The following is a 12,850-nucleotide window of genomic DNA, read 5'->3' on the forward strand; positions in this document are numbered from 1 at the left end:
TTAGATACTGAATACTTAGTTCAGTAATAAAATTCATTTTTTTAGATGAAAGCATAGCTATAAACATCAAAATCCATCCCATTCATTCTCACAATAAATTATAGGTAGCTGGTAGAGCGGGAACTAAATCCTAGGCCTTCTGATCCACACTATAGCTCTTAGCATCAACAGAAACAAAGTCATGAGAACACACAAGAAATACTAATTAATTATTTAAAAACAGGGGTGCCTGGGTGGCTCAGTTGTTAAGTGTCTGCCTTCGGCTCAGGTCATGATCCCAGGGTCCTAGGATCGAGCCCCGCATCGGGCTCCCTGCTCCGCGGGAAGCCTGCTTCTCCCTCTCCCACTCCCCCTGCTTGTGCTCCTGCTCTCGCTCTCTCTCTCTCTGTCAAATAAATAAATAATCTTAAGATAAAATAAAAATAATTATTAAAAAATAAATTGAGATAAAGTACGAAAAGAAGAGTACTTCTGACTTTAGGGAGATAGGCAAAAACACGTAGGATAGATAGGAAATTCAATTTTAGTATTTTAAGCTATGATTAGTTCTCCATACTGGCAACATTTAGGAAGATACTATTATATATCTTATAGGAAGATACTACTTCAGTGGACAATCCATTCTTTAGTAAAATTATTTCTCACTACTTTTTTTTATTGCAGGTAAATACCTATTTTTCCTATTCATTCATATAATCAAAATTTCACAATACTTTAAAATCTGACCAGAACATTTGGTTTGTGTTTTCACCTCAGTGGGATATAGGAGGTAATTTTTATGACAGATGCATTTATGCATTAGCTTTAGTGATCAATGATTAAAAAGCAAAAACATATTTTGCAGAGAAAAGTATTTGAAACCTCACCAGGGAAAACAATTTGGCTCTCACTTGTAAAGGATAGAAATGTTAACAGTTTGGGGTTAGACTGAGTTCTCTCCAGAGAGGCAGGTTTAATTCACTTCGTTAGAGCACCAGAGTAGAACCTAGGAATAAGCCAGGTGATGTCACCACTGTCTTCGAAAACAAAGCACAGTCCCCTGTAGGTAGGTTTTCCACCCTTTCCATCGCTCCCCCCTCATTCCTTCTTAGGTAATGCTACCTGAATGTAAGTCCTATAAAAGCAATTGAGTGTGATGCCAGAGTAAGTACAAGAAACAGACTTTTTTCAGTGGCTACTCTGTGGGAGTCAAAAGAAACTATTCCAATACATCAAAAGAATGGCTTAGGATTGCTGGAGCCCATCCACAGTATGCAGCAATGCTTTTAAAAGTTATTTGCCAAGAGAGGGCAAAAAGAAAAAACCATTTAAGTCCAACACAGCACGGGTGATCCCAAGAGTGAAGCTAGATTATAGGAAATGGGAAAGCCGTGGCTTCATTAGTTTCACAAAAGATTGCTGAAGAGCCATTTTCCACCAAGGTAATTTGGCTTTTTTTTTTTTTCCTTTTGCCATAAACACCGGGTGGGTTTCACTGATGGGGAAAACGAAAAAACGGTTCCTGGCTTTGGAACAATGGAAATTTTATATTAGAGCGGCCGGCAAAGAAAAGGAAAAGGTCAAAGGGTACATTCCTCTTGCTGCAACATGTTTTCACCAGTTGAACCTCACCCTTGTGATTAGCAGAGCTCAGACAGCTGATAGTTGGCAGTGGGGAAGGAGCAGAAAAAGGAGGGAAGTTTCCAGGGGCGTGTCAAAAGAATATTGCGTGAAATATTTGTAGCAGTTAACTAAAAAAGATCGAACATTCCCTGCTCAGCTGCTAGGACCTCCTCTTTTCATTAGTGGGAGGTACTCCTTTCCTCTAGGCTGAACAGGCTCCTTGTTCTCACTTTGGTCTCCGTAGCTACTCAGACATTTATTTCACTTAATGTTATTTACTTTCGTTATTTTTAACCCATCTAGGGAAGAAGTGGACTTCCTAGAAGAGTAAGGAAATGGAAGTGTGAGAGTGGACCACTCCTTTGGAAAATAAATAGGCAAGACTGTATGGCATAAAACTTAGCTCCTTTTTCCTGAGAAAGACCCAAAGAATAAAGATGATGGTACAGATAGTGTTCAACTAGAATCTTTGCGACGATAATGGCAGCATTTCTTGACCTAGGCTTACCCCTGAACAGTTTTCTCGGGTTGCCTGTGCAGAGACAACAGCCGCCAATGCTTTACTTTACTTGAAGCGGTAGTCCCAACACGTGCGTACCACACCGCCCCCACCTCCCGCACTACTTCTTTCTCCTAAGCTTTGACTTAGCTATCTTTTTTTAATTCATTTTTAATTTTATTTATTTATTTATTTATTTATTTATTTATTTATTTATTTATTTATTTATTTTGAGAGAGCGTGCTAATGCGAGCTGCTGTGGGGGTTGGGGTGCGTGGGAGGAGGGGCAGAGGGAGAGGGAGAAAGAGAATCTTAAGTAGGCTTGGCGCTCAGCGCAGAGCCCACACAGGCTTGATCTCATGCAGGGCTTGATCTCACAAACCAGAGATCATGACCTGAGCTGAAATCAAGAGTCAGATGCTTAACCAACTGAGCCACCCAGGAGCCCCTGACTTAGCTATCTTGAAGGTAGCAGAAATGTGATTAAAACCCACCTAACTTACTCATGTTTCTTTTGGCAGCCTCCAGGAATGCCTAAGAGCCTCTCAGAGCTATTTGAGCAAGTCACCTCTAAGAGTGGATAGATGAGAATCAAAATTCTAGGGGTGCCTGGGTGGCTCAGTCGGTTATGCATCTGACTCTTTTTTTTGTTTTTTAAGATTTTATTTTATTTATTTGACAGAGAGAGAGAGAGACAGCTAGAGAGGGAACACAAGCAAGGGGAGTGGGAGAGGGAGAAGCAGGTTCCTGGCCAAGCAGGGAGCCCGATGCAGAGCTCGATCCCAGGACCCTGGGATCATGACCTGAGCCGAAGGCAGACGCTTAACCACTGAGCCACCCAGGCGCCCCAAGCATCTGACTCTTGATTTTGGCTCAGACCATGATCTCAGGGTCCTGAGATGGAGCCCCACGTAGGGCTTTGCACTAGGTGTGGAGCCTGCTTCTGATTCTCTCTCTTCCTCTCCCTCTGCCCTTCTCTGCCCCACTCGCACGCACGCATGCACACTCTCTCACTCTCTAAAAACAAACAAACAAACAAACAATCAAACAAGAATCAGAATTCGAAGGGCAGGGTAATTACAACCTATATGAGGTTGATTTCAGAAGAAAACTTTAAAATGGTATTTGAAATGGAAACATACAATAAACATACATATGCCATGTTTCTCGAGGTGATTATATTTGTTTTATGTTAAAATAAAAATATAATGACATACAAAAGTTTAGATCAAGAGATCAATGTGAAATCTGTGCATGTGATTTTAGTGTTTTCATGGCTGGCAGAAATTTCTTCTTGTTTCTGCTTATGAATTTAACTACTTTTTTCCACTTTTGGTAGAAAGATGATGCATATAAGGTTCTGTATTCAATCCTTCTTATTATCTATTACTACTTTACTCAATCTTATTTTCCATTTATTCTTTAAAACAAACCCTCTTCCCCACCCTACTTTCACCATAAGATCTTTGTGTTTCTGTTCAGTTGTTCAATAAGTAACTGAATAAATAACTCTATCCTACCATCAGGAATATCTTCTCCAGTTTCTCTATTCTCTTCCCTATTTCATATCCCATATTCCAACATTCAGTTTAACTCCTATCAAGTAAAAAGCTCTCTGATCCTACCTCAGTCTATTCTGACCTTCTCAGCTCTAAATTTCTATATCACTTATACATTTATACCTCACAATCCACCATTTTATTTAACACTACCTTATATTATTCTCTAGTTGTTTCATGGACATTTACTTTCCCAAGCTTACAGGATTCCTTTGTATTATTCATAGTGCGTGTGTTTAGTTAGCACTGAATTAGACGTAGGGGCTTGACCTAAAACCCTAAAACTGTTGAAGGCAAATGTCAGGTCTTCCATTATGATTTTCCAATAACAAATTTGTCATCATTCTCAATATTTATGAACTTCTATGAGGGTCTTGGGCACTGAATTTCAGGTAGAATAATTACCAACATATGTACAACTCTGTAGAACGTCTATTCTTTATCAGTAGGTTTTATCTTCCAAATCAATTTAGGAGTTAATCCACCCACTTTTAAGGAACCGAAGAGTTCCTACTGTTTTCCATAACCATCCAGTGAATAAAACCAAGAATATCTCTACATTTGATTGAAACACAAAAGTTAGGTAGGCAGATGTAATTACTGAAGCTGGAGTTTGGCCAGGAAACTTGGAAGAACCCTCCCAATCCCACCACAGATTCCATAGGTAACCACAACTGGTCAGAATCTCCCATTTCCATGTACCATCTTAAACACAGTCCCTCTTTTAGGCCCATGCCTCTAGTAAAATAAGGCCACTCTAGCAGTAAGATTCAGAGGGGGAAAAGTTACATCCAGGGGGTTCCTAAAGAACAATGTATATTTTCTGTTTATTTATTTATTTTTTACAAACTTACGAAGTCTACAGGAAATACCCAAAGCAAGTACCACAATGCTTCCATCAGGAAATGCATCCTGTTTTGCTAAATTGGAAGAATGACCTTTAGTTATATAGCCAGGTACTCATTCTTTTTAATATTAACCAACACTACGGAAGAATTTAACTTTTCTTTGGGAAATGTGGAATGGTATGGTGTTTATATGTGTATGTCTTAGGCAGAATGAGGAGTCAAGAATTAACTCTACCCCTTACCTCATTTTTCATAAGACCATTTTTCTGAGTCCTTTGGATTGTTTTAGGCTCTTTTATACACATGTATGTCAGAAAAACATTTTCTTAGGTCTCCCTCACTGATCATATAAGCAGAGGTAATGATAAAATCTGAATTTGACTTTCTGGTATATTATAACCCTCAAATCCATGTTTCTTCCCCAGATGCAACAGAAGCAATTAAAACATATTTAGATATCTAATAAGTGATTAAAAATTGATAAATATTCATATGTATGAATTACATAGTTAGGCTACAACATTATGTGGGGAAAAAAGATATATCAGTAATTCTGAGCTTATTTTGCTGCTCAAGAATAGCAAAGAAGGAGAAAAACCACTTACGTGAGTACTCACTATTATATTTTTTCAAATTCACTTTAGGTTTATTTTTAATCAAATTGATGTCTAGTTTCTCGTTGATTTCCCTAACCCCAAAAAACCTTACTTCCTGACAAGCAGCAATAAAAAAAAAACAGGACCAAATTTACTGTTATTGAGTCCTACTTGTTGAGTTCTAAGGCGTTCACATGCTTAGGTGTCCTTAGTATTAAATGCTTTGGATCTCAGAACATACAGCCTCAGGTTTCCTTACTTCTGACCAGTCCAAAGCCACCCACTGAGGTGGACATGACTGGTTGTTGCAGGGCTCCTTTTCAATAGGCCGGTGTGTTAAACAACCACTGTAGTCCAGTGTCTCCTCCTCAGAAGGTCCAATCTTCCTGATGCAGAGCACTGCTCTGGTGCGCATTCCACCATCACAAGTCTTGCTACACTCCAACCAATCCCCAATGAACCACCTGCAGCAAGAAGTGGAAGAAACACAGAAAGACATTTCCTCAGTGTAGCCAGAGATTTTGAGCTGAGTGAAAGCACTTTCATCAATGGACATTCTCTTCCTAAAAGAGCTGACATTTCAGTGTTGGTTGATGTGACAAATGACCAATGGAAGAGCTGCTAAGGAAAAGACAACACACTGTCAGCTGTAGTGTGTGGGCTTTGGAGCAGACAGAAGTCAGGTCCAAACAAGTAATGCAACATATGTTCTTAACCACATTAATATCTCCCCTTTTCTAAATTAATTTTTAAAATGAAGATAACAGGGCGCCTGGGTGGCTCAGTTGGTTAAGCGACTGCCTTCGGCTCAGGTCATGATCCTGGAGTCCTGGGATCGAGTCCCGCATCGGGCTCCCTGCTCGGCAGGGAGTCTGCTTCTCCCTCTGACCCTCCCCCCTCTCATGTGCTCTCTCTCATTCTCTCTCTCTCAAATAAATAAATAAAATCTTTAAAAGAAAATGAAGATAACAATATAAATCATGACACTGTCATGAGGATTAAGTAATAAATATGAAGCTCCCGGTCATGTGCTGGTTAAGTGTTTAACAACTGGATCTTTATGGGAGGGCAAGGGTCTTGATTTGTTGCATTTACCAATTTTGTGATGTGAATACCTATCACCAATTTCAACTTACATCCTTGACATGCTGAACATATCAAGAGAAGATATGCTAATAACGGGATTTCAGGAGCCAGTTAGCTTGCTTTAGGACACCACTGAAAGCTTCTAATTTTGTGTCTAATATTCAACAAACAGGAAACAGTAGCTTTATTTATTATCACATTGAGGCAGGTTCTCCTATAATCAAGGATTTTGTGCTAAAACCACATTAAAGGAGCTAGGGATTTGTTTTTTGATTTTCGGAAATGAATGTCAGGCTCTGCAGAAGATAGAAGGCCTTTACTATGCTTATGGGGCAGAGAGAGCCCAGGCATCCATCCTGAAGATGCAGGAGTCTTTAAACACCTGCACTAAGAGAAAAGTCTGAGCCAGCTCTGTGAAAATATGGAGGTCCCTTGTTTTGATCCCTCTGCTCCTGAAAACAGCTTCTAAGCAGCTAACGTGGGAAGAAACTGAAAACAAAATGAACATGTTTCACGTTTATAGGTGAACCACTCTTTTTCCCTAACGTCATCAATGAACTTTCATATATATGTAATTTCAGGGTGTGTATATGTATGTGCATGTGGGTATGTTTGTGAAACTTTTGCAGAACTCACTCTCTGAAGCACATTATTTGGTCAAAAAGTGTGAATCAAAATCAGACCAACGAGAATTTGGCTTTAAAATTTTTCTATCTCCACTAGAGCAAAAGGGGGCCTTTCCCTTCTTGTCACAAAAGTGCATAAAGATACAAGAGCTGCTGGTGGCCATGTGCCCTGTCAAGTGGAATTAGCTGATGTGAAAGAATGCAGAGAAGCTAGAGAGCCCTGATGGTGTTTGAGTCCTGGGGCCATTCCTTAAGTGAGATCCACCTTAAACGAGATCCACCGTTGCCCTTCACTCAGCTTTGTTAAGTAAACCAACAAACCCTCTTCTGTGTAGAAAGTAGCTAAAGTCGAAGTTGTGTTATTTCCAACCAGAGTACTGATTGATATATTATTGCATTTAATTTCATAAATATATGCTGAATGCCAACTATATTCAAGGCATTGCACTTGTTTTATAGAAGAGGAAGTAAGATTAGTGTGAGGAAAATGGTTCTCCAAAATCACGACAAGAGCAATGTTGTAACTAGGACTAGATCCCCCAGCAGTTACTGTCTCCCCTGAATTTCATTTTTAACTCCACTAAATAGTAAGATCTAGGTCACAAGCATGAGGTCACAAGTCATTTTCTCCAATCCGTGATTATAAATTATGCAACTATCCTCAGTGGATATGCTCATACTCTTAGGTAAGAGACTCTCCAGACAGAAGAGTATGAAAGCTTAAGAACAAATTTCTCTAGTTAATTGTGCCAGTTTTATATGTGAGAGATAACATCACAGTGAAGTCAGAATCCTAGGTTCCGCATTTGAGCCTGTAGTTAGCCAAATAGGCAACAACCGCCTTTGTTCACTATTATTTGTATTATCTTTAGTTATAGAGGGAAATCAGCTTTTAGAAATACTGTAATTAACCAATTTCTCGAACTTAGAATACATCTTTCCAAAACTTAAAAATTTTCAACCTAAAATTCACTTAAAGAATGATAATTTAATCCTGAGAATCTGATATTAATTTTTTTTCCTAAGTCATTTTCCAGAGGAGATTTAAAGTGATATTCATATTCTTTCCATTTTGTTTTCCACAGATGAACATGATCCCAAGTTGTTAGTACCATTTTTGGTAAAGAGGGAAATGTGTACTGAGAATAATAACTTGCATGCCAGCCATAGTGAAACTCTGATTCAATTCGCAACAGTGATTTCATCACCAAGATTAGGGGATAAAACAGAAATGTGTAGAACTCAGCCACAAAAAGTCCAGTCATACCACATCCAGCCATGATCTCATTAGGCCTCATAATGTAAGAGGGATGGAGGCCTTCAAATTAAACACAGGTGCCCAGAGTAACAGCAGTGATTCAGGAGGTGTTGCTGTTTTTTGCTGCACGAGGTTAGGTCCACCTCCGCCTTTTTATTCTTTGTCCTCTCCTTTATTGCCAACCATCTCTTAGTCTAGATGTATCAGTCTAGCATTTAATTTGGAATGTATGAAAGTAGAAGTATTAACCACCCTCCCAATTTCCCTTCTGACTTGAACTCTGATTTCAGTCCCTATTCCATCTTTATTGCTCACCAAATCACCCCGTCCCATGTCTCTCTAAAGGATTAAATCACACCAGAGTTATTTAAATAGTTTTGCAATTTTACCACTGCATCTACTCATCGCATTTTCTCTATTCCTCTGTCCAGTTTAAGACATACGACTTCCTTCACCTTCACTCTTCCCATTGTATTTGACCATCTGATGACCTTCTTCCTATTTACTCTAGATTTGGTGGTAAGAATATGAACATGAAAATTCTCTCTGGAAATATCAATGGCTGAATTGTTACAGTCTGAACAATACTAGGAATGCTTCTTTCTGAGCTCTTCCCCAGTGATCAAATTGTCTTCATCCTCACAAGTGTCTTCATATCCGTTAGACATTAACAACTAGTGGAATTCATGTTTGAGTGTCTGAAATAAGAGTGGTGTGTGCAGACTGTGTAATCTTGACCCATAGTGTCTGTACATTAATAGGACAAACAAGAATATTATTGGGGGCAAGGAACAAGGGAGACATTATAAAATATTTTCCCCAAACCTAGGTTAACCAGAATATGTTTGAAGAAAGAACCGAGCATAAAAGCGGGATATTATTTTTGCTTTTTAACTTAAAGGGAAATGGCAGAACATATGAAAATAAACTGATATTAGATGTTTGGATTAAAAAAGAGAGCTAGATTTCCCAACCTTTGTCCTAGTGTCAAGCATCTAATTATCAATAAATGCAACATAGCAAAAATTTTTTTTTTTTAAGATTTTATTTATTTATTCAGGAGAGACAGAGAGAGAGAGGCAGAGGGAGAAGCAGGCTCCCAAGGAGCAGGGAGCCTGATGTGGGACTCGATCCCAGGACCCTGGGATCATGACCTGAGCCGAAGGCAGACGCTTAACGACTGAGCCACCCAGGCGCCCTCTTGTAACAACTTTCTTTTTTTTTTTTTTTTAAAGATTTTATTTATTTATTTGACAGAGAGAGACATAGCGAGAGCAGGAACACAAGCGGGGGGAGTGGGAGAGGGAGAAACAGGCTTCCCGCCGAGCAGGGAGCCCGACGCGGGGCTCGATCCCAGGACCCTGGGATCATGACCTGAGCCGAAGGCAGACGCTTAACGACTGAGCCACCCAGGCACCCCGAACTTTGTTAGATTTTAAAATAGGTTTTAGAAAAAATTGCTAAACATTAAGTTGGTAAAAAAGAAAAGAAAATCTGCTCATTCCTCAGCTAATTGGAAAGTAAAACTAATATCAAGTATAAGCCTCTATGCCCTAGACATGTCACAGTTGAGATTTTTCTAAATTGAAAAAAAAATGAATTTAATAAACATCTCTGAAATTACAGCAATTAAGATTGTGGCAATGAAACAAGCAAGTACTAAGTATTGTAAGTATTTAGGTGCCACCAGACATTTGATTTGTAACTTACAATGTCAGTGATGTGTGTACAGTGAGAAAACATCACCAGAGATTAGCATACTCTCATCATGATGGGAGGTGGCCTACATGATTTCTATGATTGTTCCCAGCTCTTAAATTCTGGAATTTTATAAAGGACTCTGATGAAACTTCCTCTAAACTCAAAATAACAGATTATAGTTGTCCTTGGGTGAGGTACAATGACTCAATATAATTGTTAAACATTATATCATAAAAGATACCATGAAATAAAACCTAACACCCGAGCAAAAATTTCTCCCCAGCCCAAGCATCCTTTAGCACTTTTGTTTATAACTCTCTTATTGTGCTGAACATGTTTTGCCTAAACTATAGTTATTTTTATATGTATTTACCCAATTACATTGTCCTTAGGCAAGGGAGCCATTTCTCCCAAAACACAATGCCTTTCACATTGCAGTTGCTTAAAAAAATGTTATTTAGTTCGTGGTCACAGTCTTATCACAATGTATAATACTCTATTGTTTTCACCCCTCTTATTTTCACAACTTTAAAAACCACAGTATCATACAGGAATAATATTCACTATCCAAGAATTCTTCACATGAGGCCATATATAGAAACATTCTTGCCATAGAAAGATAGCATGGTCAAAACTGAACTCCTGGTCATTCTCTTTGGATTCCAGCTCAGCATTACTTCCTTTTCTCATGGTGGGGCACTAGCTTCTTATCAGTCATGGTCTTTAATATCAACCCCTCCCTTTTCCTTTTTCCAATTATTTAAGCCTTTGTCAGGAATCCCACCATTTTCACTCAATGCCTCTTGAATTCTTGTTTTTTTCCTGTCCCTAGTCACTTTACCATCTTGACTACTATACTGTTTCTCACAAAAGAGTTGCTGCTATGAGCACATTAATTTTTTCCCAGCAAGGCTTCCTCTGCCCTTCAAGGTCTTCCAAATAAACTTACTATTAATATTTCTCTACCAATGTCTCTTCATCTATTCTTCCTAGTCCCATCATTTTCTTTATAAAGCACAAAGATAAATCTTACTGCCCTCTATTCTTTCATACCCTCCTTATAAAGTCTCCAATATGACTAAGGAGACATTTGAAGTATTTCATTATTTAAAAAGATAATTTCTGATTTAAAAAATACCACTTGGAATTTTAATAATGGTACTGGGAATTTGAAAATAAATATAGATCCTTTCCTCAAAGTAGGCAAATATATTTCAAATAGATTAAAGTTTACATTAAAAAAAAAAAGAAGAAACTTTGAAAGTACAATCTTCCTAAACATTATACCTAAGAAAGAAAGAAAGGTTTGATAGTTTTTCTATGTAATATTTAAGACTTCTATAAGTAAAAATGGATCATAAAACCATAAATAATATGGAAAATATATGACAAACTAGGAAAAAATATTTGAAACAGGTAAAAGAATTAATATCCTTAATACATTAAGAGTTCACAGAAATCAGTAACAAAATGATAAACACTTCAGTAGAAAAATGGTATAGGTTAGGCCATGGAGGCGAAAAGCAAAAAGAAATAATACAAATGGCCACTGAACATAATTTTTCAATGTTCAGTCTCATCTGCAATCCAAGATATACAACATAAAACAACAATTAGGTATCAAGGCTTTCTTCCCCAATAACATAATCAAAGATTGTCTCTAATATAATAATATCCAGGGGTGCCTGGGTGGCTCAGTCAGTTAAGTGTCCAACTATTGATTTTGGCTCAGGTCATGATCTCAGGGTTGTGAGATCAAGCCCTGCTTTGGGCTCACACTGTGCATGGAGCCTGCTGAAGAATCTCTCTTCTTCCCTTTCCCTCTGCCCCTTCCCCTACCTTGTTCACTCAGTCTCTCTTAAAATAAAATAAAATAAAATAAAATAAAATAAAATAAAATAAAATAAAATAAAATAAAATAAAATAAAATAAAAATAATAATATCCAGTGTAGTGCAGTTCAGGGAAATGACATTCAAATACACTGTTAGTGGGAATATATATTCATACATTATCTCTGGAGAACAATCTGACAATGTTTCACAGACTAAAATATATTTCCATTTGAACAAGGAATTTTATTCCCATTTATTTGCCATAAGAACATATAGAGAGCAAAGTTTTAATAGCAAAAATTGTTAATGCTGTGGTATCTTAAGGGATCAAAATCTAAGACACAGCCCAAATTGTTCAACAGTGGAAAACAAATTAATTAAGCAACGACATATCTACTAAATGTTATAGTAGATATTTAATGTTCAAAATATTTTGGGAACTGGGGCACCTGGGTGGCTCAGTTGTTAAGCGTCTGCCTTCGGCTCAGGTCACGATCCCAGGGTCCTGGGATTGAGCCCCGCATCGGGCTCCCTGCTCTGCGGGAGGCCTGCTTCTCCCTCTCCCACTCCCCCTGCTGTGTTCCCTCTCTCGCTGTGTCTCTGTCAAATAAATAAATAAAATCTTTAAAAAAAAAATATGTTGGGAACTAACTACAAAGCATCAGAAATAGTATAATACCATTTTGTTATATATACATGTCTATGTAAACATAGAAAAAAGACTAGATATAAATACTTCAAAATATTAACAGTGGTATTTTAAGTATTACAGGTATTTTTTATTTTCTTATTTTTACTTATCTGTGTTTTAAAAACTTGATGCTTTAATATGTATTACAAAAAACAAATATGATTAACACATCATCATCTGAAAAAAAACTTATCTCCTTTCCTTTCTTCCACACTCATTTAAAGTATTATTGAATTCAGCAGTCTTCCAATGATTTTTATTTCTAGAAAACCAATGTCTACTGGGAATTTTATGATATACAACCACCATTCTGAAGAATTGAGATTTTCCTTTTCATAGTCTGAATTCAAAAGAATAAAAAAGAAATTAAAAAGGAACTAAGAAAAAATGGACTAATAAATAGTAATATTTTAAATATCTATTTTTAACTCTTTCTGAAAAAGTTAGCCCAAATTTTCTTTTTCATATTCTCTTTATCTCTTTTTCAAATTCCATCCTCTTGCCTCCAAACTTAAAAAAAGTTAATAAATAATTTTTTATTTTAGAATTA

General features: G+C 37.5%; 1 protein-coding gene across 1 annotated transcript in view; it reads right to left on the reverse strand.

The window, feature by feature from the left end:
- ADAMTS6 (ADAM metallopeptidase with thrombospondin type 1 motif 6) overlaps positions 1–12,850 on the reverse strand; it is a 306,464-nt gene that overhangs the window by 19,632 nt on the left and 273,982 nt on the right. Inside the window, exon 21 of the mRNA XM_021702211.1 lies at positions 5,364–5,568. Coding sequence (XP_021557886.1) covers positions 5,364–5,568 — 205 coding nt within the window. The remainder of the gene's footprint in view (positions 1–5,363; positions 5,569–12,850) is intronic.

This window comes from Neomonachus schauinslandi, chromosome 7 (assembly GCF_002201575.2).
Source record: "Neomonachus schauinslandi chromosome 7, ASM220157v2, whole genome shotgun sequence".
NCBI classification, from domain to species: Eukaryota; Metazoa; Chordata; class Mammalia; order Carnivora; family Phocidae; genus Neomonachus; species Neomonachus schauinslandi.